The sequence below is a fragment of the Miscanthus floridulus genome, chromosome 17, assembly GCF_019320115.1.
Source record: "Miscanthus floridulus cultivar M001 chromosome 17, ASM1932011v1, whole genome shotgun sequence".
Taxonomy (NCBI): Eukaryota; Viridiplantae; Streptophyta; class Magnoliopsida; order Poales; family Poaceae; genus Miscanthus; species Miscanthus floridulus.
The window spans coordinates 82,103,252-82,130,431 of record NC_089596.1 but is presented as its reverse complement, the minus strand read 5'-3'; the positions used below and the strand labels follow the sequence as shown (position 1 = coordinate 82,130,431).

The following is a 27,180-nucleotide window of genomic DNA, read 5'->3' as shown; positions in this document are numbered from 1 at the left end:
AACAACTCGGTCGAGAAGTGCAGCGCAAGTGCCCAACCGCTCTCTCCATTACTCCAAACGCCGCCGCCGTCCGAAACCACGAGGTCGTGAGGCTGGCTCGGCTAGCCTAACGACTAACGAGAGTACGAGACCATGCTTCGGCTTGAAGCCACCAGATCGAATGCAAACGCCGGCCGGTCGGCAGCCAACCCGCGGTTTACGTTGCAGCCAACTGGACTGTAACGTTTGTCACATCGTAACCGACGTTGAATCTTTGGCGCTGTTCTAGCTACTACGTGCAGATCCCAGAGGTGCAAACCACGAACACAGTGAACGTTTTAATTTCCTTGGCTGGATTGTTTTTTTTTTATCAATATTCAATAAACATATTTCTGTTTTTGTTCGGGCAAGAAATAAATCTCTTTTTTAAACAGAAGAAATATATCTCTTTGAATGAGCATGATTCCATGGTTACCCTATCTTCTTGTATTTGTTTTGTCCCATTGGGAATTTTCATCAACTTAGCACGTGCATTCACATTTTTCAACTATTTCATTTCATTGGTAGGCGATCAATGTGACATTCGACAATAAGACTCTTGTGACTTCGTAAATTTCAAAATATGTTGATGTGGTATTTTAGCATGTGTTTTGTATAGGGATAAGGTGGGATCAGATGGATCATGTGTCCCTGTTTTTTTGGATGGGACCATCCTATTTCGTGTTTGGTTCAAACGTATGGATTCATCCTAAGTTTTTTTTAGTTGAAGGGATGAGACCAAATGGGATAGCATTTCCACACATGTTATCTGTGGGATCTGCATGTCAACCTCTCTTGTATCTAAAAAACACCTTCTTTCTTAATGGATCTGCCTACTTCCACCCTCATCGTTCCGCCCTGACGAGCCACACCGCCCTCACCACACTACACCACCATCTCCCTATGCCAGAGTGGTTCGCTGCACCACCCCAACCCCACATGGGAGCGGCTCACTACGTAGCTCTCACCCCCTCCACACCAAAGTGGATCGATCTCGGCCACCCTAACCTCGCCCTGCACTCGTGCCGGACCGGCTCGAGCTCGTCGCCCCGCCCTCTCCCATGATGGAGCATGCCCCCTGCCATCTCCCTTGCCCTTGCCTCAGCGCCTAGAGTTGATGATGGAGAGCAACACCATGAACAAGGGACGAGTTTGTCCCTTGTTTTGGAGGGACGATCTTGTCCTGCATCTTCATGAAATGTATGTGTGTGGATGAACCCACCCCACTCGTACCACAACCAAACATCGGTTAAAACTAGACCACCCCATCCCGTCATCGTCCTTTTCAGAATCAAACACATCATTAGGCCTTCAAAAGGGGTAGGGTGTTCATATATGTGTTCAAGTGTACATATGTGTATGTGAAGGGTTGTGTCTATATTAAAACTAGTTTTTGGCGTGTTATAACATTTGTAACAAAGTATTTCACAACTACAAAATTTAAAATAAGTTCTTCTACAATACAACCAACCTTACAGAGGATTGGTCAAATTTGTATGGTTTCATTTCCTTCTTTTTCAAAAATTCAGGCTTATGATGACAAGAGCACATATATTTTTCATGTAAGCTTTACATCTGAGAAATACTAAGAGAAAAGTCAGATTATATCATTCATCTTAATATTACTAATTGAAATCCCCAACAAAATCTTAATGTTAGTTCTCACACTAGAAATATCACTATAAAAACGCTAGCCTTTAATTTGGTAGACTCTAATCATAATCACCAATAATATTCATTGGATCTATTATATTTACTACAAAATTACCCACCACTCCTATTATAAAAAATACATAAAGTAACCCCATCAATTTGCATCTAAATTATCCCACCTATGAGAAAGATAAATTTATATAGCCCACTAAATTTACATTTGAATTACTCACCTCTACCATTATGAAAGATAATGCAACTTAGCCCCTAAATTTTTCCTTTAAATTATTCATGACTACCATTACAAAAGACAATACAAACTAACCCCTTAATTTTTATCTAATTATCCACATCTATCATTATGAAAATAAACTTAAGTTGTCTATCAAATCTAAGTACACATACCAATATAAGCTATTATAGAAAATAATTCAATAAACATAAAGTATGATATATAATATAGGTTCTAAATTAAACACTTCTATGAAAAAATGAACATAAATAATATGTCTCGTCATGAAAACTAAGTAAATATGAACACATTATGATAAATATTTATGTTAACACTTTATTAATCGTACAAAAAATATTTACGTCTACCATTGTAACATATCCTAAAATAATCCTCGAAATGACATTACCAAAATTATGCTATTATGAGAAGGAATTAAATAATCATAAAGTGCTCTATATATGATCCTAAAGTATCAAGATTTATGTTAAACTAGAAGTAAAAAAGAAATGTTATGTGTCATCGTTTATATCAAATATATATGCATACATTAGCAATAAATATTTTTTATTGTTTATATATCATAAAAATGTTTTCTTAACAAACCACATACCAATGGAATGACACAGTTAATTCATTTTAAATCATCTCTAACAATAAACTTTGTAAGTTGTTACTTTAGATAATTGTATACATTTGTATTGAAACATTGTGACATCAATACTGGTAGTTTATCTGTAAGAATGTATCTTTTTAAAAACAATACTGCTACACATATAATTCTTTGATAGTTCCATGGTTTAGGTTTTTGGAACAACTATTTATGTCAGTATAGTAACTAAGAGTGTAGTCCAAGACTTATCCATTCTTTATGAAAGTATATAAAAGGTATATTTTTTAATAAAATATACAATAAACACTAGATTTGAAGCTTAACACATGGATAAAAAATTACAACAACTAATAAGATCACATGTTAAAAGCCAATATAGGATGCAACAAGAGCCGAGCTATTGTTTCAACTAAATACAAATTAAAAACCCACAAATGTACAATGCAAAGGAAGAAAACACATGTAGAGTGGTTGACAAATTTAGTACAACCTCATAGAGAGATTTAAAGTATCTAAATTGGTATTGTAGGAAATAAATAGAGGGTAAAGGTAATCAGCTTTGATTAGTTGTACATATAAATTTATTTACAAAAGTTTTAATACTTATGTAACATTCTTCCAGCCGCCTTCCGGTAGAGAAGAATGTAAGCCGTGCTGCAGCATTGGTTGATAGGCCAGTGGATCAAATTTGTCAACAATCATCTTTTGTTTTTCATTAGGCCAACACGAGGAAAACCATTTTTTACATTTGAGTTTTTCATATCATACAAATACTTTCACAAAAGTAAGAGTTGCTGCATATAGATTAAATATATATGTTACCAAACAACCCTTCTTAGATACTTTTGGGAATATATCTATATTACTACTAAGCATACATGCTGCATGCATGGAGAGAAGGGGTGGGGGCCGGGGTTCTCTCACCTTAAAGCAATAATAGATAATAGATGTAGTGTCCATTCCGATGCGTACTGGTTGTTGGTCCCCTAACCTCCATGGCCTCCCTTGCCTCCCAAGACAGAGCATGAGAGCAAGCAGGCATAGTGAGACGCTTTTCTCGGGGCCCCAGACGCCAAAAAAAAGGATTTATCAGATCGCAAGGTGGCATGCAAATCCAAAAGCAACACCCCAGCACCACACACAAAAACTTCGATTTTTTCCCCTGTTCTTTTCCAACAGTGATTTTAATCAATCCTGGTTTGACAAATCCCACGGATCAATGATAAATAATGGGAGAAAAGCTGTGCAGACTGCAGAGGAAAGACATGGATTGACCCTGTGCGGGCCATGGTTAGCTTGAGAAGTTCACACAGAAAGATGCATGCAGCAGCCAGCGGCCAGCGGCCAGCAAGGCAGCAAGGAGAGGAGGAAAAGCGGGCAGAGATGGTTTTGACACTGGTGCTGGAGGTCCCGTTAAGCTTTCACATGTTCAGTTCAGAAGTGATACTCCACCACATTGCATGCGTTATTATCGGTTGGGGGCACAGCACAATTATGAGATTATCATGTGTATTTTCAATGATTCGTGACATGCATGCAACAGGGTAAGACCTGGAATCGTTTGTCCACATTCGAAAGATAGGGAAAATGCTGCGGCATACGTATTGACCCACCTGGTAGATCATCTTTGCATGCAATTAATATTGGGATGCTACAACACTTTTTCTGTTCAAGAATACAATACATACTTTTGTTGTGGCTGCTCTCCAAAGTTATATTTTTACCATAATTATTTTCTCACAAGATATGTACCATCATTTGTTGCTACATAACCAATGTGATTAAACACATCTGAAATATCGATCTAGTTTTCTAAATTTCTATGTGTTGTTGGTCAAAACAAACAAAAAAAGTATGATTTTTTAAATAAAATAGCACATGTAATTTCTGAAAAAGGAAAGAGTGTGTCGTGTGTTCATGCAGACAAACAAAACTTGTAGTTTGGGCATTGGCACTTGGTGATGAGTAACAATATTGCGTGAGCTCAGCATCTCATATTTTACCTATATATGCTTAACTGAAACTCTACGCGCCTTTACGTGAAGAACGATATTGATATTTCCACGACATGAAGCCTGCGTTTTTTGGTGAGAGCTACCTAATCTAGCTACTGCTAGTTAACAGAACAGTAAAATTAGGCATACAGATGCAAAGCTTAATGAATAAACATACATATATTCCTCTGGACCTCTCCAAGCGTTAGTTTCTGATGTTTCTAAATTGATTGAATCTAATCACAACTTGCGTCGATTGCACCGTTCGATCGATGGATGCAACCACTCGCACAGAAGCCGAAGGAAAGGAGCGAGCAAGAGTGGCCGGGCCGGTCGCAAATTTTCTATGTACGCCCACCAACCCCAGCCAACCACTATCGCTCTGTGACTTCCCACCATGCACGGCGCCAGGGAGCAAGCATGCGCAAACCGGCCGTTGTTTATATAGCCCCTCGAGCGAGCCCTACTCATGCCACTCACCACCAGGCCAGTTAGATCGATCTCTCTTTCTCTGATCTTTCTTGCTTCAGAGATTAATCGATAGATCGCGTTCACAGCTAGCTAGCTGATCGAGCAAGGCGAGAACGAGAGCAATGGCCGGCGGTCGTCGTCGTGTCTCCCCTGCGTGCCTCTTTCTCGCCGTCGCCCTCGTGGTCCTCGTCGCCTTGCCGGAGCTCGCCGCTGCCCGCACCCGCCGCTACACGTTCAATGTACGCATCCAGCCGGTGTCGTCCAATGTGCAATGCAGTCTAGTAATTCGCTAGCTGCTTTCCTTGCTGAATGTTTATTTGAGTGCGTGACTCAGCTGGCAGCTGTACTACAGGCACACAAGCTAAGTTAATTGACAAATGGCCGCCGCCGCCTTTGGTTTTTGCAGGTGACGATGGCAACGGTGACGCGGCTGTGCGTGACGAAGAGCATCCCCACGGTGAACGGGCGGTTCCCGGGGCCGAGGATCGTCGTGCGCGAGGGCGACCGCCTCGTGGTGCAGGTCCACAACAACATCAACAGCAACGTAACGTTCCACTGGTATGTCCATCTGCGTGTACGTGACCGATCGTTGCTTGACGCAACCGCCGGCGCTAGCTTACTGGCTCGCACCACCATGGTCCATGCACGCAGGCACGGAGTCCGGCAGCTGCGCAGCGGGTGGTCGGACGGGCCGTCGTACATCACGCAGTGCCCGATCCGGCCCGGGCAGAGCTACGCCTACGACTTCCGCATCGTGGGGCAGCGCGGCACGCTGTGGTGGCACGCGCACTTCTCCTGGCTCCGCGCCACGCTCTACGGCCCGCTCCTCATCCTCCCGCCGCGCGGCGTCCCCTACCCGTTCCCAAAGCCCGACAGAGAAGTCCCCCTCATGCTCGGTGAGTGGTTCAACGCGGACCCGGAGGCCGTGATCAAGCAGGCGCTGCAGACGGGCGGGGGGCCGAACGTCTCCGACGCCTACACCTTCAACGGCCTGCCAGGCCCAACCTACAACTGCTCCGCCGCCAGCGACACGTTCAAGCTGAGGGTGAAGCCGGGGCGGACGTACATGCTGCGGCTCGTGAACGCGGCGCTCAACAACGAGCTCTTCTTCGCGGTGGCCAGCCACACGCTGACGGTGGTGCAGGCGGACGCCAGCTACGTCAAGCCGTTCACGGCCGACACGCTGGTCATCTCGCCGGGGCAGACCATGGACGTGCTCCTCACCGCCGCCGCCAGCCCTTCCTCGCCGGCCTTCGCCATCGCCGTCGCGCCCTACACCAACACCGTCGGCACGTTCGACAACACCACCGCCATCGCCGTCCTCGAGTACGACGGCGCGCCGCAGCAGAGCGCGCTCCGGAACCTCCCGCCCCCCGCGCTGCCGCTGTACAACGACACGGGCGCGGTGGCCAACTTCTCGGCTAAGTTCCGGAGCCTCGCGAGCGCGCAGTACCCGGCGCTGGTGCCGCGGACGGTGGACCGCAGGTTCTTCTTCGCCGTCGGGCTCGGCGCGGACCCGTGCCAGAGCCGGGTGAACGGGACGTGCCAGGGCCCCAACGGCACCCGGTTCGCGGCGTCCATGAACAACGTGTCCTTCACCATGCCCAGGACCTCGCTCCTCCAGGCGCACTACCAGCGGCAGTACAGCGGCGTGCTCACGGCCAACTTCCCCGCGGTGCCGCCGGTGCCGTTCAACTACACCGGCACGCCGCCCAACAACACGTTCGTCACGCACGGCACCAGGGTGGTGCCGCTCAACTTCAACACCACCGTCGAGGTGGTGCTGCAGGACACCAGCATCCTGGGCGCCGAGAGCCACCCGCTGCACTTGCACGGCTACGATTTCTTCGTCGTCGGCCAGGGATTCGGCAACTACGACGCCAACAACGACACCGACAAGTACAACCTCGTCGACCCGGTGCAGCGCAATACCATCAGCGTGCCCACCGCCGGCTGGGTCGCCATCCGCTTCGTTACCGACAACCCCGGCGTGTGGATCATGCATTGCCACCTGGACGTGCACCTGAGCTGGGGTCTGGCAATGGCGTGGCTCGTCAACGACGGGCCGCTGCCGAACCAGAAGCTGCTGCCTCCGCCGTCCGATATCCCCAGGTGTTGATACACTCGGATCCGAGACATTGATCGATCTGCGGAGGTTTTGATCCGTGCAACGCGCACATACGTGCATTCGTTTTGTGGCGGTAGCGGGATGGACTCAATCGATCGATTGGCCCGTGGAATACCCCGTTTTGTGATGATGTCTGATTTTGTTGCTGCACTGTTTTGGAGACATACAAGATCGGTAAAATAAGTTTATTGGGTGGTGTGTGTTGTTGCGTTATTATTCTTTTTTTACGATTCTTTGATTACACCTTTTGTTTTCATGCTGGACATTGTAAGTGTGTACAGTGTATAAGGTATATATATTACATGTATAATGTATCAGTCAACCACTGGACCAGCTAATGATTCTTTTTATCATCATCAGAGTGTGCCTTGCAATTGCCACCTTCACACTCCCACGATTTTCAACAACAACAACAAATTGTTTCCATGTGTGGAATCTGACAATCTGTGATCCTTGGTCATCACTGATGTATCTCTCATTAAAAATCAATGTTGTACTAGCCATCGGCAGTGTCCCATGGAGATGACAGACAGCGCGCGAGCCTGGAGCGAACTGCCAATCAACGCGGACAAGGAGGCCCAAGCGTTTTTCAGAGCGTCCACGTACACTGAGCTTGGGGACGGCTCCAACTCGCTGTTCTGGGACGATCGATGGCTTCACCAGACAGCGCCGGCAGACATTGCTCCCAACCAACTGCAGATGGTCTCCAGAAGGATTAGATCAACCATGACGGTGCGCCAGGGGCTATCCAACAGGCAGTGGACGCGGGCCATCTCGGGCAGCATGACCACGGCAGCCATCGCAGAATTCCTGGACCTTTGGGAAGCCACGGCTGAAGTGACATTACGGGAGCAACCGGACAGGACAGTTTGGCGATGGACCCCGGACGGCAACTATAGCGCCAAATCAGCATACAAGATGCTACACTCCGGTTCAATCCCGTTCCGTGGCCACGCGCTTATCTGGAAGACTTGGGCGCCGTTGAAGGTAAAGATCTTCCTTTGGCTATCGTTCTGGAGGCGACACTGGACGAATGACCGCCGCGCAAGGCACTTCCTCGAGGCCAGGGAAGAATGCTATCTCTGCGACCAGGCACCAGAGATGATTGACCACATTCTGTGCAGCTGCCCATTTGCAAGGGAGGTATGGTTTCACGTTTGCCAGGCCCTAGGCCGCCCATCGCCACCCATGGCCAACTCGGTTTCTCAGTTGGTGGAAACGCCTAAGGGGGAACTGGCATGGCAACCAAAGGAAGGGCATTGATACCCTCTTCGTGCTAACCTCCTGGCTCATTTGGAAAGAGAGGAACGCTCGATGTTTCAGGGAGGCTGCGACCACGGTTGTGGTGTTACGAGCTTGTTAAGCACCGAGATTATGGCTTGAGAGATAGATCTAATAATATAGTGAGCTCGTTTACATAGCGTAAAGAGGTGGTGATGAAAACTCCTACCAAAAAGGTTAGAATGAGTTTTGTTAATTGTTGGCATAAAAATAATTTCTATGAACAAGGACCAATTATAACTGGAGTATAGTGTGGAAATAAATATTTGAGGGCAAGTTACGTAGTTGGGCATGCAATTTTAAATCTTGGAGAATAATAATGTCAGCTAGTATTCTTGGAAAGCTCGGAAATCGAATTGAAATTAAATCCACTAGTACAAAATATGGATTAGGTCATGGTATGTTAGTTAGTTGAAATTAACAAGGTTTAGACCATTTGAAAATTACGACTAAAGTATTAAAAGTTGTAGATCAAACTGAACCCTTAACTTTTCTAAATCGGAAAATATAGACAATGTCGTTTTTGGCATTTAAATTCTAACAAAATTGGTTAAGCGACACGCCTATGTTTTTGCACGATTGGGTGCATCGAGGTGTGAACTTGAGCGTGGTTAAGGTTGTGGTTGCGTTTGAGTTGCGATGTTCACGCAAGTAGTGTCCGAACTACGTCAGAATGTGTTTTAGCTATGCCATTGCCGCTCCGTTCATGAATTGTCGTTCGGCGCGACAAACTTACCTTGGCGCCTCTCCAACTTCCTCTCGGGGCATCCAGTGGCGACGGTAATTGCTTCGTTAGCAAGTCGATAGTGCCAATTTGGGGTTCGTGGACTTGGTGGAGTTTTTGTCGAGCTAGTAAGTGAACTTTGGGATGCTAAGATGTCATTCCAGGCTATCGGCATGAGTACCCCAGTCACCATGCGAGCACACCGTCATGGGCTGGCTGCTCCTGGGCGTGGCCGCTGCTCCGCTGGCCTCCCTCGCTGGCTCTGGCTGCACGCCGCGCCACGGGCTATCACTGTTGCTGCCGCTCTCGGTGCTGAGCTGTGTCCATGCCTGAGCCATGCACATCGGGTCATGCTGCTGCGCTGCGGTGCCGCTGCACGTGCGCTGCCGCGCCCGATGGCTACTATCAGCCAAGAGCCACAGCTTTAGCCGACGTGGCGCCCATCTCAACCACTCAATCCACCTACTGTCGAGCCGCTGCCTGTCTCCGTTGTCCCGTCGCGTTGCTCCCTTTGTCTCGGAGCCGCTGCCTGCCTACCATCGCCGCCGTCAGAACCGCACCACTCCGCGAGTTAAATTCGTGCTCCACGGGGCACCACACCTCGATTCAATTCCCCAGTAGCTAGGTGTGGAAGCTAGCTAATAGCCCATCCCGCACCAGCGCATAGCCAAGCTTTATTGCTGGCCAATTTCTAGTTTTGCTCGCCGCCAATCCGTTTCACCGTCGTGTCTTGGTTTGGTTTACGGTGAGTCTCTTGTCATCGTTGTAGTTCATTTGATGGCCGTACAAACTCACCGTTGACCCCTCTATCTAGTGCTTGCCTCAGCTTGGCTAGAACCTTCACCAGTGATGGGCTGACTCGTTGATGCCGCGCCTGGAGCGCCGCCGCACGGTGCGAGCGCACGTGGCCTGATCACCTCATCGCTTCCCCGTCTTATCCATCAGTCCATCACCGTAGCTAGCCTCGGGGTAAGCTCCTGTTTCTCTCACCCGCTCTGTTATACTTGTCGTAGCCCTAGTTTGTCGGAGAAGGCGCGCCGCCGTGGAGGTTTGCCCACCTGTGTGGGCAGCACACTGGGGGTCATCGTTTAGCTTTAAATCACCTAGGTTTCGTCTTGGCCCCGCGGTGCTCACAGGCTTGCTCGTAGGGCGGGTGCTTCGCTCTGATGGCCGGTGAGGGCACGCTGCGACGGCCGGAGCCATGTTGCCGTGCGCGTGGGGGGTTGTCGAGGACTGGCTTGTTGTGAAGATAGGTTTGTTGGGGGTGCTCTCTGCAAAGAGTTTCTCTGGTGCAATAGTACTCGAAGGCACCACATAATATCCAGGTAGGCTAGGGGCTATTTTACAAAAGCACGGTATGGGCGCGGGCTCCCTCGCCTTGGGCCGCTGCTAGGCTAGCTGCCGCACGCGCCGCGTCCGCGTGGGCCGCTTGGGCCGATGTGGTTGCTGTCGGCCTCTTTTTCTTTTCTAGGTATTTTCTAATTTAGTTTCTAAGGCAAATTGTAAATTCAATATAAATTTGTGCAGTGGACCAAAAATTGTAAAACCAATTTTGATAAGCTTCTAAAATCATGATCTATCTGCTAGTGTACTTAGTTCACGTGGTTCTAAAATATTTCACGGATGCTTTAAATGTTTTAACATGCTCTAAAATTATTAAAGTATGAACTTGTAGGAATTTTTATGGCAAAATAATGATAGTGTTAGCTTTAAAAATTTTATAGTAGCTTCACAATAATATTATGTGCTTTCTGTAATTTTTGCAGCTCCAGAATAATTAGTTTGCTAGAATACCTATTAAGCCCTGATTTGAAAGTATATTAAATTAATAAAATGAATTAAGGATATATCCGGGGATTTTATAGCTAAAATACTTATTTGGAAGTAATGCCTCACCCAACAACATGGATATGTAGCCTTGTACGTTAGTCGCTAAAGCCAGCTCGTTAGTTTAGCAGGGTAATCATATTTTAGAGTTGCGCTTGTCATGATCATTTACGTTTCTGCTTTGCATCCATGTATATCATAATAGGAATAACGATGGATCAAGAAGTCGACCGAAGTAGCGGAAGTAGATGGTGACTTGATGATCATGCCACCATGATGAAAAGCTAACTTGGTTATAATTTATCCAGGCAAGCCCCGGTACATAACCCCTGTTATTCTGCACTTTTATTTTATGCTTGTGCATTAAGTTTAAGGAGTTGAATGAAACCCACTTGCATATATATATATATATATCCTATGAGTTTTACTAGTATGACAGGATCATGTAGATTGCTATGCTACAGGACTCCGATAGAAGTCGAGTGATTGCTTGTCACTCGCGAGAGATAGTAAAGATATTATTGTTGTTATTATATTACTATCACATGGAATATATATGAATGATAATTGGAGACCGGGTGGAATGGTACTTTGGATCTGGACTTGGTTTGGCATTCGAGCGAGGCTCGGATTGCACTTGTTCCGCCTGTGTCGGTTAAGGACCGTCCGTTGCATTGGATTCTAGTCAGGTCACAGACTTATTATCCTGAGTGCATACTTGCTTATGGGGGTGGAAAGGCTCGTTGCTCTCTTATCGTAGGTTCTGGCTCTTTCTGGATCGATTGATTGGAGGCGGGGATGGTGGAGGTCTAAGCACCACACTGAGTCCGGGACTCAGGTGTGGAGGCTTGGAGTCCAAGTTTGGACAGAGACCTGGACCCCTTGACAGGAGAGTGGTGGGTTGGTCCTTCTTGTGCCTGGGGTACAAGCTGGGATACCCAGCTAGGATACATTGGTTCATGAATCATCCTGTGATACAGTATGGCTTGGCTACGATCTAGCACCGTAGTAAGAACTGGAATATGAAAGATGGTAAAATAGTTCTGATTGCTTACCACCTGTTTGAAAGTAGCACATGTGCTTACATAGAATGGTTAGTTAATGAACTAATGATGACTGTTAATGAAATTGAATATAAGGATGCACGCTTAGTAATGCTTCCTGCAGATGCAATAAAACCACAAGCCAGATAGCCTTGTATATCCTTGGAGTCTTTTCTTTCCTCCTGACGGGTAAGTCTTGCAGAGTACAATTGAATACTCAGGGTTTGTTCTACCCTGTTGCAGGTGACAGGAACATGTGGAGCTGACACTTGTGCGTGGAAATCTCCTGGTGGGCTCAGCGAGGATTTCCTTAATGTTGCGGGCATAGAGTTTATTTGAAACTTCCATCCAAAATGTGTTACAATGAAAAAACTTATAACCTATTATGATGTATATAACGGATCATCATGTTAATGTTTAACTTGTCATTAAATGATTTTATTTCCGCTAAAACTCTGACAACATGGTTATATTCCACTGTTATAAACAATAAATATTATACTCTGATGTTACATGGAAAGTGATGTAAGAAATGGCTAAAATGTTGTAAGTTTTATTCTTTCATTTATTATCCTGTTGAAAAATGTTATCAGGATAGACACATGGTTAAGAGTTCATGTCTCGACTCAGGATAGACACCTGGCGAGAGGCTGTGGTAGTCATCATCTCCTGCATCTTGTAGAGTTACAAGACCCTGACCTGCCCCAATTCAGAATCGTTCAGACCAAGCACGTTCTAGCAGCTTAATGAAAAATCCTTTCACAAATTAGCAACTACCTATTGTGACTGCTGCTATCTTTTGTAATCACATTGGTGTAGATATCGGAATATCATAGGATGTACGGTACCGGAGGCCATTTCCAACAGTATTCAATACAGGGCAGAGCCAGCAAAATATGTTAGGCCCCAGAACCTGCGAACAACCAGGAAGCAGTGGAACATTAATAGGAAGTGATGCCAACCGTGGGTAAGATGAAAGCAACTAAGGTAGTATACCATAAATGTGTTACTCCATGTTCTTTTTTGTTTGATGTTTTGGGTGCTGCAAAGTGATCATTTTATTTGATGTTATAATATTTGAAGAAGAGTTATGCATATGCTCATTATTCAATTTAATATTTACAACACTTTAAGAGTCCAAACCTCTTCCTTCATCAGTCACAAGTGGTGGTTTAGGGAACAGACAAGTTTAACGATGTGCCATGATCCTTATATTATTTGATACAAGGTTAATTCATTCCTTCTTGCTTAAATCCGGATGGGTAGGGGATGGGTAGCGCTACACTATAGATGAAGTTAGCTCCTGACAAGAGTTTCTAAGCATTCTAACAAAAATAAACAATGACATGCAAACTAACTCATCCAAACCTATGCACTGTAGTATACCAGCACAGTTTATGGGGGCATAATATGCAATCCAGCGCATAACAGGTTGCATGAGCCATAATTGTATTAGGGGCATATTGTCTCAATTTGTTTATCCACTTAATAAGCATGCACAAATCTAAATATCAAATGCAAAAGAAAAATAAAGTATGAAATACTTGACTATTAAAATGAATGCTTGCAGCATAACATATCAAATATTGATAAAATCATTTTTCATGTTATGTCTCCATCTTGTTTCTTTCTCCTGAACAGATTGGGTTGAACATCCAAGTTATGGCTAGCAAAAGGTCAATCCCAATTTGTTGACGTCTTTAGACAGATGATAGGAAGATTGTCAATCGTCATTAACCTTATTTCTTAGTAAAATACTGGGCTATTCTCATTTTGCACTTAAAATTGAATATGTGCAACATTCATAGAACCACAGAATAGCAGTGTAAATAGTTCTTACTGAAATAAGATTCTCATAGACACCAAGGTCATATGGATGATGATAGATATCTCCACCTTTTTCTGCCAACCACATTGCTCGAACTCCTTCATGGTACTGCAAGCCATTAATAACAATCTTGTCAAAACTTCTATAAACAAGAGTACTGTCTGATATAAAGAGAAAAATCTTAAGTCACAAACCTCAATTGTAGTTTTATTCTGTAATATGAGGTAAATATGCCAACCCAAGAGCACTGCCAATGCTAACGCTAATGGAGAAAGAATGACCCCACAGATAATCTGCCAATTTGATAAGTTCTTCAAAATTATTATTCAAAGGGAATTCCTGGCGATCGTTCAGATTAACATACAACAAGCTAGCAACTTCTGTAGCATTCCCAGAGTACTCACAATGGTTGTTCGAGAAGAATCGCTGCCTGGCTGCTCATCTTTAGGAACACTGTACAAAATGCTCCCTATGATCAGAATCTGATATCAAAATGAAACTTTATAATGCACTATGCCTCAGGAAACGTGGTTGCTAGAGTAAATCAAAGAAACTCAATTACCAATGCATAGAAGCTTGCAACCACAGCATACAATACAAAGACCAAGAAAATCTTGTAGTTCCCATGTCCAACGCAGTTATTAATCCAAATTCAATGATGGTCCTGCGCATGTGAATTAGGTGAAAATACGAAATTGGAGAGCAGTTAGAAGAATGGAATCACAGAATTAACACTAGCAGCACCATTTTTAGAACACATCTCTTGCAAACATGGCAATGGTGTGCACGTGGAGGTTTATAGCGGCAACATTTCTGGCAATATCTCGAGTCACCACCCTGCAAAAGTAGAGATGTTGTGAAACATACTAATGAGAAACTACTTTTGTCAGATACAAGCAAGAAAGTCTAACACAGTGATGGGCTGGCCCATGATTTTTCCAAATTAAAAGAATGTGCTCAACTCAGCTTACCCTCTCCCTTCCTCATCTTTTCTATGACAAACTAATATGGCACTGTAGTGAGCATTCACTTTGAAGTTACTGAAGCTAGAAACGAGCAATCATCTACTAAGGGCCTGTGATCACTGATGGAGTCCTTGCGATATTAGGGCGTTTGGCCAAATTCTAATAATATGATGGGCGAATGGCATACTGAACACAACATATATAGTACATAGTTTGCATGATGATACGATCTTAGAAAGAATTTAGGACATTTCTATATGATTATTGTTCTATATAGAAGAGCCTGAAAAGAAATGGATAGAGTTCTTACAGAGAGGATTGAATAAATTTACTAGAGAGGAGTCATGGTTGCATCAGATGTATTAGATGAGGAACCTACATTTCAAGTGAGGTATTGTTTTCTTGGGATTGAGGAATAATTGGCGGAGTGAGGGCCTAAACTCAACATTGCATTGCATAGGCATCTTGATGGTAAAATATCACTATATACATGCTACAACACTATGAGCATTGCCTATTAGGAGTGTGCATAAATGAGCTGAAACTGGACATTGTAGCATTGTAGTCGATTTCATTTAGAGAGTTAGATGGTACAAAACTTGACAAAGATGTTGCACAAGTGTTCACTCCTACAATCTCTAAGTTGCATTGGTTAAATGGAGCATAGATGATGTAAGCAATTATGTAGCCAACAAGATACTGGATAGGCATGATTCGACTTCGTACATTGTGGCTAATAAGGACATAAGAGAGATGAAGTTCCATGTGAATTGTGAGTTATATGGTGCTGATTGATCCGGCTGAAAAGGATGTTACAAGTCTATTGAAGCCCTAGGTCGTCCGGCTTTTATCTATATAGAACAATCATCAAATATTTTCCTAACAACCTCAACAAGAGTACAATAGAAAATAAAATTTACATAAACAACATGGATTGACACAAACTACCACAACACGTATCTTTCAACTAGACACAGGTGAGCTTTAAACAAGTGAGGAGAGGAGCGTAAGCATGTCAAAATATAATGTTTCATTACAGATATTAGCTAGAGCAAGAACATTTAGTACAACAATCAAAGTGAACAACAATACATAAACACCTTGTCTTTCATGCCAATTTACTTGACTAGTATAGTGCTCGTGCTAACGCCACGGCTTCATTTCAGGGATGCATATGAAGATAACCAAACTACGGTGGTACTTCGTCACATAAATAGAGTATATCAAGACAATTAAAAGAGATTCCAATTCATTGCATCATTTTTAGTATATTATAGAAATTTGTCATATACATACGCCATTCAGATAATGTGTATTATACAGCTAAATTTAACAAAAAAACAACAGAAACATTTAGCCAGCTATAAAACATAAATTCTCAATTCTAGCTACCGCTATCGATCTGCCAATGTTGTCTTCTTGCTTTAGGTGATGTCCAGACATCAAAAACATTCGACTAACCTTTTGGACCTGCAATGGTATATACTCTATCAGTACTACAGATTAGTGAAAACAGAATGAAGTTGAATTAAGAACGACAAGCTTAGAAGCTTAGACAAAAGGTAGGCATCTACATTTAAGAGGACCTTATTCTTTGAACACACCAATAATTATATCAACATAGGTTGCATAAGTCTCAGTCTACCGCGTAAGAACAGAAGTTAAGGCAGTGTGATTACTAATGTAGGTATGGAGTCAGTTCCAAGCATGAAAAACGAAGCTGAGTCGAAAAAATAACTATTTATACATTTGTGAAAGAAATGCTGAATCATGTGTTGAGTATATTAATATAAATAACATGACAATATTTATGGATAACTGATCTCCTGCTATACCCTTATCAGTTACAAATTAAGAAAGATGGAATGCAGAATAAAAGGAATATATTCCTGCAAAAAGAAAAACAGGTTGTCAGCTTCATCATGTCATAGTAAGTTAGAAAAAAAAGGAAGAAAAAAAGGAATTTCCCTTACCAGATCTCTCCTACAAACTGTGTGCAGTTCTAACTATATGAAGTAAGGAAGAATATGATTTGCTTCTTGCAATTGCACATAGTAGCAGGTACTTGTGGTCAAATTTTAGTCTTACAAAATAAATAATTCAAAGAATCTTTGGTAATGGAAGTGAGACAGATTAGTATTTACATCAGTTCAAATTCCAAAGGTTATCAAGGGAGAAAAAGAAAAGAAAAAAATCTATTCGACCATATGATAGGGTTGTTAGCTAGCACCCATCTCTTGGCGCTTTGCAACCAAGGTGCATTCAACACAGATCCATTCATCCATATCCCTAACATGAGTCCTAAGTCCTAAAGAAAATCCAGTTACTCTCAAACCAATCCCATGTTTATTTACTCACCGATGTCCGATAAAGCTCCATGCACCTGAACTCCATCCTGCTCTGCGCACCCGGCAAGCACACACATGTCTGCTGTATTTCCTGTTGCATGCTGTATTTCCATGCTACTTTTCCATGTTGCTGGTTCCATTGGCTGCTCCATCTTGCATCTTGTGGACAAATTAGTCGTATTGAGGAAGCACAACAGACATCATCGACCTAAAAAAAGAATGAAAGCATGAATCAGTTCTTTAGAAAAAAAACACAACCACAAGATGCAAGCAACCACAGGCAACCTCTACTGTAAAAAAAAATTAAATCACTGCAACAGAGAAGATTTAACAAAAAAAAAATACATCAGAAACATTTAGCCAGCTTTTAAAACATAAATTGTCAAACTGCCGTGTTCTCTCTTCCTTGAGCCGGTTTCCGCACAGGGAAAAAACGGAACAATCCTAGGCAATAAAAATAAAATTTTCTTACTTCTAAATTGGTATTAACATATTGGCAAATAACTTCCATTTTTATTTCTCCGGATTTATCATAAGATTTTAAATTTAACTCATAGAAGTGCAGAACTGTTAGAATCATAGTTATCAGGTTGGCTTGTCAATTTTGTGGCGAACACTGCTGTAGCAACAGGAGCACCTGCAACAAGTTCTGGCAATTAGAATGCCAAGATGTAGCCAGGTATACATGAAATGGAAAGAGGCCCATTGAGGCTATTACGTGGCAGTTCTGGGATGCCATGTTAAACAGGCGCAGTATAAAAGTAGGCAAACAAAAGAATGACAATGGAAAAGTAGCTAAACAAAAGAATGACAATGGGCAATTTATACAGCAAGAACTTCAACATTGTAGATCTGGAAACAAAACAATGACATTTTTCCTCGGCTTGCTCCTTAAGCCATACTGATCAGGAACCATACTTTTTAGTTTTCACACATCAGAAGAAAAAAAAAACCCAAACAAACAACCTATCTTGGCCCTTTCCACGATGACCTCAATTAATTAGGAAGAAATATTGGTCTATTCTTCCCTTTAAATAAAGCAAAATTCTATTCGTGAGAAAGTACATAGCATGGATGATGTCGATGTCAATACATATTATATTGTGATTTTTTTAGCGAGCCAAAAATAAGTTAGCCCTGAAATACAGTTCAAAACCGAAGGATTTTGCATCCTAACCTTGCTCGCAACTGTTCCATTGTTGTTTCAGGCATCATTAGAATATCAAGCTAGCGCTGAGCGAAACGAATAAGCTTGTATCTACATCCTCTAGGTACCTTCAGTTAAATAGAATAGTATATTCATCTGCACTATGCCAGGTAAATTATTTGTTGGAATAATCATGTTGGTGTGACAAAGAACAAAAGAAGGCATCAGTGGTTTACCTCTTGATCTAGTGACACAAGAACTTTGCTGGTCTGGATGTTTTCACCTTTCTAATGAAGTAGCTATCGCTTCATGAGTTCTCTACAAAATAAACACCAAGACAAATAAAAATACAAAATCTAAGAAATTGGAACAAATAATTCAGTCGAACATTATCTAATTAAATTATATAGATTATTTAACGTAAGTAATAAATGGATACATCACAGACCTTGAGTTGCTTTGTTTACAGTTTAGTTTCTTTAGCCGCCAGATTAGCGTTTACATACCTTCGGCTTGGCCTTGCGAAGTTCAGAATTGGGGTTGGGCGCTGCAATGCGCTGCCGTATGTTGTGATTTAGCCACTCCACCTCAGCGGCAACAGGAAGAGATGACAGAGGTGTCGATGCCTAGCCCCAGTGCCTGCAACTGCAGCATGCAAACCGAAAGAGCGATTAGATTTTGGTAGGGAAATAGAGGCTAGAGGAGTGGTTCTCATGCGTGCTGTGTAATTGTGCCCAATCTGCCCGGGTGGTCTGCCGCAGGTGGCGCTCGAGGTCAGGGAAAAAGGAAAGCGCCAGAAGGGGAGAGGTGCTCACCAGTGTCGGGATCGCCTGTTGCCGCGTCCCGTGCGACGGGCAGATCGACAGGGGATCAGGAACACGACATAATCGAAAACGGATGTGGTGATGGAGGGGCACCAGAGATCCGTACCTTGGCAGCTTCGGGGGCTGCGACGATGCGACCTTGTCAGTCGCTCCTATACCCGTCGTCGTGTCCTCCGTGGCGCCGACGCTGATGAGCTCGGCCGCGCGGGTCTAGACGGAGTCCGTGTCGACGAGCCCCGCGTGGTCCGGCACGGAGATGGCGAGCGCGAGGCGCATCTGGTGGTAGTCTTCCTCCAGCCGCGTCGTGGCCGCCTCCACCCTGAGCCCCCTGGGCTCCTCTGCCGCGAGGGCAACCAACACAACCGCGGCGGGAGTAACCACCGGCTGTGTACAGTGGTGTCCACCGCGAGTACAGCATCCCTATGACGGCGCGAGCGCTGGGAGGGGGCGTCGGCGCTGGCGGCGGCGTGGGGCAAGCCAGCGGGCAGCCGCTGCGATGGGGCAGGAGGAGGGAGTCGCGCGACGCGATGGGACAGGGAGGGGAGAGGAGGAGTCGGAGTCGCATGGGGAAGAGAGAGAGTCGCGCATGCGGGAGAGGGGGCGTCAGGGGAGAGGGAGAGCCGAGCGTGCAGCGATCTGCGCCGCCGCGCCCAGTGCCGTGCCCCTCGTGGTCGTCGTGCCCTCTGCAGTGTGCCGTCTCCCTCGCGGTCGCCGCTTCATGTGCCGTCGGCCTAGGATTCAAATGATCGTGGACGGGGGCAACCGAAATCAATGCGATCCTGACCTGCAGGCGCATGCGCGTGAGAGGTCCACGGGAGGGTGATGGAGGGCAGACACACTAAACATGAGCCGTCGGATTTGGATGAGTAATGAGAGAGAATGACTAAGAGATAATCTGGTGCATCCATTTTGATGGTGTTATATTTTCTGGGTGCATTTATGGGTGTGGATGTAGCATAGGTCAAGCATATATTGTGTGGCTGTAGATTTATTCTAACTGATGTATTATAGGTAGTGTAGATAGATACAGTAGAGGTGAGACCGTGAGCTCGCAACTTCAATTTCACCGGTCCTTGAGCCTTTTTATGCGATCTCATATGCTGATGGTAGCAGCCTGGGCACTGGATGAGCCATTAACGGCACGGCCCGCTGTAGCAGCAAGGTGAAGGCCTCCTCCATGTTCAGCTTGTCTGGTGTCTGTCCTGCCGGCGACTCCCAATCAAATGCGTGCACCAGAGTGGCGCTAGTTAGTGTGACCATCCGCAGCCCCCAGCTGAGGCCGGCGCATATCCTCCGACCAGCGCCGAATGGTATAAGCCCGAAGTCGCCTCCTTTAACATCCACATCCGAATGCGATCCACCTGGCAGGAACCTGGCAGGGCGGAACTCCAGCGGGTCAGGCCACAGGGCCGGGTCCCGGGCAATGCCCCACACATTGACTAGCAGCTCGCAGCCCTTGGGGATGCGGTAGCCGGCAACCTCGCACTCCTCGGCAGCCATGCGAGGAAGGGAGAGGGGCGTCGATGGGTGCAGACGGAACGTCTCCTTAATGACCGCGTTGAAGAAGGTGAGGTGTCGGAGGTCTGACTCGGTGACCAACCTTCCGCGGCCCACGACAGCGTCCAGCTCCTCTTGTGCCTGCCTGAGGATGTCCGGGTGGCGGATCAGCTCGGCCAGCGACCACTCCACTATGGTCGATGTGGTGTCGGTCCCTGCTACGAACAGGTTCTGGCGTGTCCGGGAGTCATGCATGAACAATAGACACAATGAGCAACTAGGTTATATTATATACTCTCTTAGCTTCATTAGAAGTTATTAGTAGTTTTAGCTTTGTACTAAGTTTTTGACCAAATTTATAGAAAAATATACAAAAATCTTCAACATCACATAAGATTTATTAATGTGAATTATATTTAGCCAGTCCATCTATTTTATAGTGTAGATATTAGTATATTTTTCTATAAACACGGTCAAATAAACAAGTTTGACTTAGTACAAAATAAAAAGCGACTTGCAATTTCATGAAGGGAGTACATAATAATGGCAGAAAAAAGAAAACATATGGTATGCCGCGTTATCTACTTGTCACATCGCTATATATTGGGTTTGGATGTTGCAATCAGATCAGGTAAAGCTCGATTATAGGCCATTTATCATCGACAGACGAAAGCAGTAGCTAGCTGGTCATTTTGGTACCGTGAAATAGACACTGAACAACTCTCTGATGCGCACCTATATCCTTCAGAGGTGCAAGAGGCACAAGTTAGCACGACTGGGATTTTCGCTTCGTCTATTTTGATTAATAAAATGACTAGAGCTGATATTGATTATTTAGCAAAAGTCACATTTCATAAGAAACAAAGTCTATTTCATACGACTTTTTAACCAAAACACGACATCGATTATCATTCCTAACGAAGGCAGTGACATCCACATCATGTGTCTTCTTCACGTGGCAGTGAAGAGACATGTCAGCTAGCTGCCGACGTCTTATTCACGTAGGTATGCGATTATGCTGATATAAATGCATGTACGACTAATCTATATATTTTATAATGATAATACGGTTTTAACACAGAAGAGTTCTCGGCCCTCTCGAGGCCATCGTCAGGCTATTGTCATTGTGCGTGAAGCAGTACTGTCTTGTACCCCCTCCGTTCCAAAAGGATAGGCCTCTAGACGTTAGGCTATTGTTATGGTGCTTGTGCTTGTGCGTGGTGAGGAGGCCAGGATCAGAGGGTGGCCGAAGCTGCCAAGTAATTATGGACCTTGTAACATACAATTGATTTAATTGAATAAGGTTCAGTTAAGGCCAATTAAATTCAACAGCATAGCTACCTCTCACGTAAGAGCAAGACTAATAATACAGTCGGCATGCCAGCTGTAAGCATCTTTGTAGTCTTCTTTCAACCCACACATATAATAGTTAGTTCTTTACTATTAATACAAGGCTCACTAGTCTCTCTCATAAAGTTTCTCGGTTCTTGTGTCTAAACTGGCCGTAAGCTTACAACCTGCTTCTCTTCTCTCTCCTCCACTTCAGCATTCAGCCGGCTTATAGCCTGCTATTATACTTTGCTCTAATTCGCAAAATCTAACACGGGGCCGACGCTCGTTGGCGTGATGGCGCGACCGCCTCTCCCTTTTCCTCTCCAACGCAACGCGGCCCCACGCTCCCTCTCCTACGCGCCCTTGTGCACCCTTTCCTTCTCCCCCGTGACCACGACCTCGCGCGGAGAAGGAGGTGCTAGGGTTTCGGCGAGCCGTCTTCTTCTTGCCCAACTCCGACGGGCCTAGTAGGTGCCGAGCGGTTAGGGCCTGGTGGTGGCAGAGGCGGCCGAGCTAGGGCGGGGGTGGGCGGGGGTTAGACCTCTAGACGTTCGGCGGGTGGCGAAGGCCTTCGACAGCGAGGTGTCGCCAAGGCGTCTTCGACCGTCTTAGGGCGGAGACCTGGCGCTGACTAAAGGAACTTTCCTGGCTATGTTTGAAGGGCGCTGCACGAGGCTCAGCGAGCTTGTCGCGGATTCCGCCCGGGCCAGGCACAGACATCTCCGACCGAGCAGGCGGACGCCGCCCCGCTTCGGCTCACGGGCGTCTCCGGCGATGAGGGCGGAGGCCGCCCTACCTCTGAACTAATCAAACAAACAATCTTGCCTAAGTGTGTGCAGGTACTCAAGCGCAGGCGCCCGTGGTCCGCGCGAGCGCGCCAGCATGGCCCCCACGCGCCCGGGCAGAGACCTACGGATGATGTCTCCGACCGGACCGGCGGAGACCCGCCAAGGCAACCGCGCGCCCCTGAAGACAGAGGCCAGGGCGGGGGTGGGCGGGGGTTAGACCTCTAGACGTTCGGTGGGTGGCGAAGGCCTCCGACAACGAGGTGTCGCCAAGGCGTCTTCGACCGTCTTAGGGCGGAGACCTGGCGCTGACTAAAGGAACTTTCCTGGCTATGTTCGAAGGGCGCTGCACGAGGCTCAGCGAGCTTGTCGCGGATTCCGCTCGAGCCAGGCACAGACATCTCCGACCGAGCAGGCGGACGCCGCCCCGCTTCGGCTCACGGGCGTCTCCGGCGATGAGGGCGGAGGCCGCCCTACCTCTGAACTCAAGCGCAGGCGCCCGGGCTGAGACCTACGGATGATGTCTCCGACTGGACCGGCGGAGACCCGCCAAGGCAACGGCGCGCCCCTGAAGATGGAGGCCAGCGTCGGGAACCACGGCCCCCGCACGGCCGGGCGGAGACCTACGGATGATGTCTCCGACCGGACCGGCGGAGACCCGCCCAGGCAACGGCGCACCCCTGAAGACGGAGGCCAGCGTCGGGAACCCAGGCCTTTGGGCCGAAGACCGAGGCACGGTGGGCCGGCCGCTCATGGAGGCCCGTTACTTGAAGACGGTGTGGTAGGATTGCCCCGCAAACAAGAGACTAGTGGCGGAATATTCTAGGAATGTACTGTAGCAGTTGAGGGGCATTGTAATAAATTCTATCAAGAAGTAGTTGAGCCCTATAAATAGAGAACACTTGTAATCGTGCGGGTAGGTGGTGAATGAGTTAATGAAACCCTAGTTTTCCGTGCCAGCTTCCTACACGCCCACCTGACGTGCCTATCTCGAGCCTCCGCCCGAGAGCGACGCCTGACGGGCGGAGGCCTCTGTCTCTCCCACGTTGTCTGAAACCGCTAGTTTCAACACACAAGTTAGCACGACTGGGATTTTGGCTTCGTCTATTTTGATTAATAAAATGACTAGAGCTGATATTGATTATTTAGCAAAAGTCACATTTCATAAGAAACAAAGTCTATTTCATACGACTTTTTAACCAAAACACGACATCGATTATCATTCCTAACGAATGCAGTCACATCCACATCATGTGTCTTCTTCACGTGGCAGTGAAGAGACATGTCAGCTAGCTGCCGACGTCTTATTCACGTAGGTATGCGATTATGCTGTTATAAATGCATGTACGACTAATCTATATATTTTATAATGATAATACGGTTTTAACACAGAAGAGTTCTCGGCCCTCTCGAGGCCATCGTCAGGCTATTGTCATTGTGCGTGAAGCAGTACTATCTTGTACCCCCTCCGTTCCAAAATGATAAACGCAGAAGTGTTCTCGGCCTCTAGAAGTTAGGCTATTGTTATGGCTAGGGACGAAAACGGATCGGATACGGACAGATATCACCGATATTATATTTGTTTTCATATTTCTGTTTGGATTTGGATTCGAATACGGATAGTGTCAACTATGTCGGATAGGATACGATTGAATATTGACATCATAAATATGCGATTTGAGTATTCGGATACGGATACGGTATCGGATATTGATATCCGGACTCGGATACGGACAGATCTTAACCCCTCTAAACGGATTCGGTTTTAAATACGGTCGGAAAATATCCGTACCGTTTTCATCCCTAGTTATGGTGCATGTGCATGAGTGATACTGTCTATTACCCCCTTCATCCTAGAATTTACAATCTTGACTAATAATTAGTCAAATTTGAGACTAGTTCAGGACATAAAATCTGTATCAATAGATTTTTATTCAAAATAACTCCGAGATGATATTGATTCTTTAGTAAATGATAACATATTGTAAAAGAAATTAAGAGGGAAAAGAGTTACAAGTTTATAAAATACTTAGCTGGCAATAAACTTTTTCACGAATTTATAAACTTCAATTATATATATATATATATATATATATATATAGCGTGTTTAGTTTTTTGAATTTGGGAATTTGGGTTACTGTAGCACTTTCGTTTTTATTTGGCAAATAGTGTTCAATCATGGACTAATTAGGCTTAAAAAGTTCGTCTCGTAATTTCCAACCAAACTGTGCAATTAGTTTTTTTTTTTCCTACATTTAATGCTTTATGCATATATCGCAAGATTCGATGTGATTGGTATTAGTACTTTTTTTTTAGATTTTAAGGTGGGAACTGTTTCGTAGAGAGAGACGCGCGCGCGTACCGTGCGTTTTTAAGTACCCTGTACCGTACCCGTGACTTTATTCTGCCGTACATATAGCTAGGCATATCTAACTATTTATTTATATTTAAATCGCCGATAAGGTTCACGTTACTAGCTATAAGATTTTTTTTAGCTTCGACTATTTGTGGCCAAAAGGCTAACACATGGTTCGATTGGAAACGATTGAAAACGAGGACAACTTACCAAAATAAGTGCCTTGACATCGGTTTCGGTGATCCTGACTTCGTCGCCGCCGGCGGACGGCCGCTCGTCCTCCACCATCGACAGCAGCAAGCCCAGCAAATCCTTGCTTTCCTCTCCGGCGGCTGGCGTAGCCTTGGCCTTCCTACTATCAGCAATGATCCCATTCATCATGTCGTCGAACCGGCGGTGCAGCTTCTTCATCCTGCCCACCACGCCCTGCGGGTCGAGCCACCGGAGCGCCGGCACGAAGTCACCGACGTTGAGCACCCCGCCCACCTCGAGCACCTCGAGCACGATCTCGTTGAACTCCCTCGCGCCCTCGTCGCCGGCGCCGGCGGCAGCGAACACCCGCCGCCCAACGGCCGCCCGCGACAGCGCGTTCGTCGTACACACGTTCACGGCCTTGCCGAGCGCCGCCGGCGCCAGCGCCGGCGCACTATTATCGCGGTCGTCGCGGGACTGCTCCGCGAGGAGCGACCTCACCATGAGCGCGGCCTCACGCTCCCGGACGTCGCGGACGTCGTCGAGCGCGCGCGCGGAGAAGAGGTTGACGGCGCACACCTTGCGCATCGCGCGCCACCGGGGCCCGTAGGGCGCGAACACGACGTCCTGGTAGTTGTACGCCATGAGCTCGCCGCCGGAGTTGGGCGGGCGGCAGCGGAAGTTGGCGTCGTGGACGCGGAGGAACTGCTCCGCCACGGCCGCCGACCCGGCCACCACCACGTCGGAGCTGCCGAACCGCAGCCGCGGCAGCGAGCCGTACACCTTGGTCATCTCGTGCAGCGTCTGGTGCGTCTTCCCGCCCAGCTGAGGCAGGTTGCCCAGCACGGGCCAGCCCCTCGGCCCCGGCGGCAGCGGCGCTCGCCTCGCCGCCTGCTGCGTCCCGAAGAGGACATAGCATAAGGCCACGGACACTACTATCGTCAAGGTGGCGAGCAGCAGCGGGGTTGGGAGATCAGGTGTAGTGAGCACGAGCTCCATGATGGGTTCGATCGCTTGACGACGTGCGTTGCGTGCAGCGCGGGAAATAAAAGGCACGGGCATGGGCATGGGCATGTAGTAGTGGAGAAGAATAGTGACTGGTGAATCAGGTGCCAAGTCATTGTCTTTACCTACTATTGGTACTACATGCTTGTTGCCGAACGATTGATGGGAATATTGCACGGAGAATCCAACATAAAGGTTAGGATAATTATCAAGACTATTAAGACGTTGTATGGAGGTTATGTGATGATCTATGATAAAGCTTGAAGGGCTAAGCAGCGAGCGTGGAAGATGATATATGGGGACTGGGATATTGGGTATGAGCAGCTGGCAATACTTTTCAATGTAATCAAAGCGGTAAATCTAGGCATGCATTATGAGTACATCACAAAACCAAATGCATGGAAGGATGGGAGGCAGATATTCTTCTGTGCTTTCTGGTGCTTCCCTCAGTGTGTCGAGGCCTTTAGGCCTTTGTGCAGGGAGAACCCAACAAGAGAGATATATTTCAAGGAGCATAGTAGAATTAGGTTAGCCACCATATACATATTCCACACACATACACATCTTAATCTAAGAGTATGACATTTTTCTCCTTGATCCTTGTTTTGACTTTACAATATATGCAATGCAAGTACGTTCTCATATTTATCCCTACCGGACCTCCACATACACCATGTTCGCTTGTTGGTTTCAGCCAGGTTTATTCAACCAGCTAACAATGTTTTTCTCTCACAATAAACCAGCACCAGCACCAACCAACGAACAGGGTGATAAGCTTTTAGAAGTAGGCAAAAAGAAGTTAAGTCATTGATGCCTTGTTGAGGATCAACAATACCATATATCCAGAGTGATTCAAGAGTACCACAAAAAGGAGAAGGTAAGCTATGTTTTGTTTTAAAAAAATCTTAAATGTTTCT

At 45.9% G+C, this 27,180-nt stretch overlaps 3 protein-coding genes across 10 annotated transcripts; 1 reads left to right on the top strand and 2 right to left on the bottom strand.

Moving 5' to 3' along the window:
* The first annotated feature begins 4,985 nt into the window (after positions 1-4,985).
* LOC136518490 (putative laccase-11) lies at positions 4,986-7,465 on the top strand. The gene is made up of 3 exons (XM_066512148.1): positions 4,986-5,220; positions 5,388-5,539; positions 5,633-7,465. The coding sequence occupies exons 1-3, from the start codon at positions 5,104-5,106 to the stop codon at positions 7,098-7,100; spliced, it is 1,737 nt and encodes a 578-aa protein (XP_066368245.1). The 5' UTR covers positions 4,986-5,103; the 3' UTR covers positions 7,101-7,465.
* Positions 7,466-12,789: 5,324 nt separating this feature from the next.
* LOC136515868 (probable protein S-acyltransferase 16) lies at positions 12,790-17,277 on the bottom strand. The gene is made up of 5 exons (XM_066509336.1): positions 17,136-17,277; positions 14,217-14,281; positions 14,007-14,105; positions 13,825-13,920; positions 12,790-12,897 (listed from the first exon to the last, which is right to left on the bottom strand). Exons 1-5 carry the CDS (start codon positions 17,275-17,277, stop codon positions 12,790-12,792), a joined length of 510 nt encoding a protein of 169 aa, XP_066365433.1.
* On the bottom strand, positions 14,217-26,263 carry LOC136516893 (flavonoid 3'-monooxygenase CYP75B4-like). Of its 8 annotated transcripts, XM_066510394.1 has the most exons (10): positions 25,277-26,263; positions 19,088-20,824; positions 18,779-18,917; positions 18,509-18,590; positions 18,303-18,400; positions 17,136-17,333; positions 16,170-16,247; positions 14,557-14,649; positions 14,375-14,476; positions 14,217-14,294 (listed from the first exon to the last, which is right to left on the bottom strand). In XM_066510394.1, the coding sequence occupies exons 1-2, from the start codon at positions 26,255-26,257 to the stop codon at positions 20,180-20,182; spliced, it is 1,626 nt and encodes a 541-aa protein (XP_066366491.1). In that variant the 5' UTR covers positions 26,258-26,263; the 3' UTR covers positions 14,217-14,294; positions 14,375-14,476; positions 14,557-14,649; positions 16,170-16,247; positions 17,136-17,333; positions 18,303-18,400; positions 18,509-18,590; positions 18,779-18,917; positions 19,088-20,179. The 8 variants fall into 8 exon arrangements, with proteins under 8 accessions (XP_066366491.1, XP_066366486.1, XP_066366487.1 ...); XM_066510389.1 differs by having other exon boundaries at positions 16,170-17,333; XM_066510390.1 differs by having other exon boundaries at positions 14,228-14,281; positions 16,170-17,333.
* Positions 26,264-27,180: the final 917 nt, after the last annotated feature.

Coding starts and splice junctions, on each gene's coding strand:
- LOC136518490 (XM_066512148.1), top strand. CDS start 5,104: ATGGCCGGCGGTCGTCGTCGTGTCTCCCCTGCGTGCCTCTTTCTCGCC. Junction 5,221..5,387: donor CCCGCCGCTACACGTTCAAT/GTACGCATCCAG, acceptor TGGTTTTTGCAG/GTGACGATGGCAACGGTGAC. Junction 5,540..5,632: donor AGCAACGTAACGTTCCACTG/GTATGTCCATCT, acceptor CCATGCACGCAG/GCACGGAGTCCGGCAGCTGC.
- LOC136515868 (XM_066509336.1), bottom strand. CDS start 17,277: ATGGAGCAGCCAATGGAACCAGCAACATGGAAAAGTAGCATGGAAATA. Junction 13,921..14,006: donor AGAATAAAACTACAATTGAG/GTTTGTGACTTA, acceptor AATGGCTTGCAG/TACCATGAAGGAGTTCGAGC. Junction 12,898..13,824: donor TCTATGAGAATCTTATTTCA/GTAAGAACTATT, acceptor GGTTGTTCGCAG/GTTCTGGGGCCTAACATATT.
- LOC136516893 (XM_066510389.1), bottom strand. CDS start 26,257: ATGGAGCTCGTGCTCACTACACCTGATCTCCCAACCCCGCTGCTGCTC. Junction 20,825..25,276: donor ATGTCAAGGCACTTATTTTG/GTAAGTTGTCCT, acceptor CGGACACGCCAG/AACCTGTTCGTAGCAGGGAC.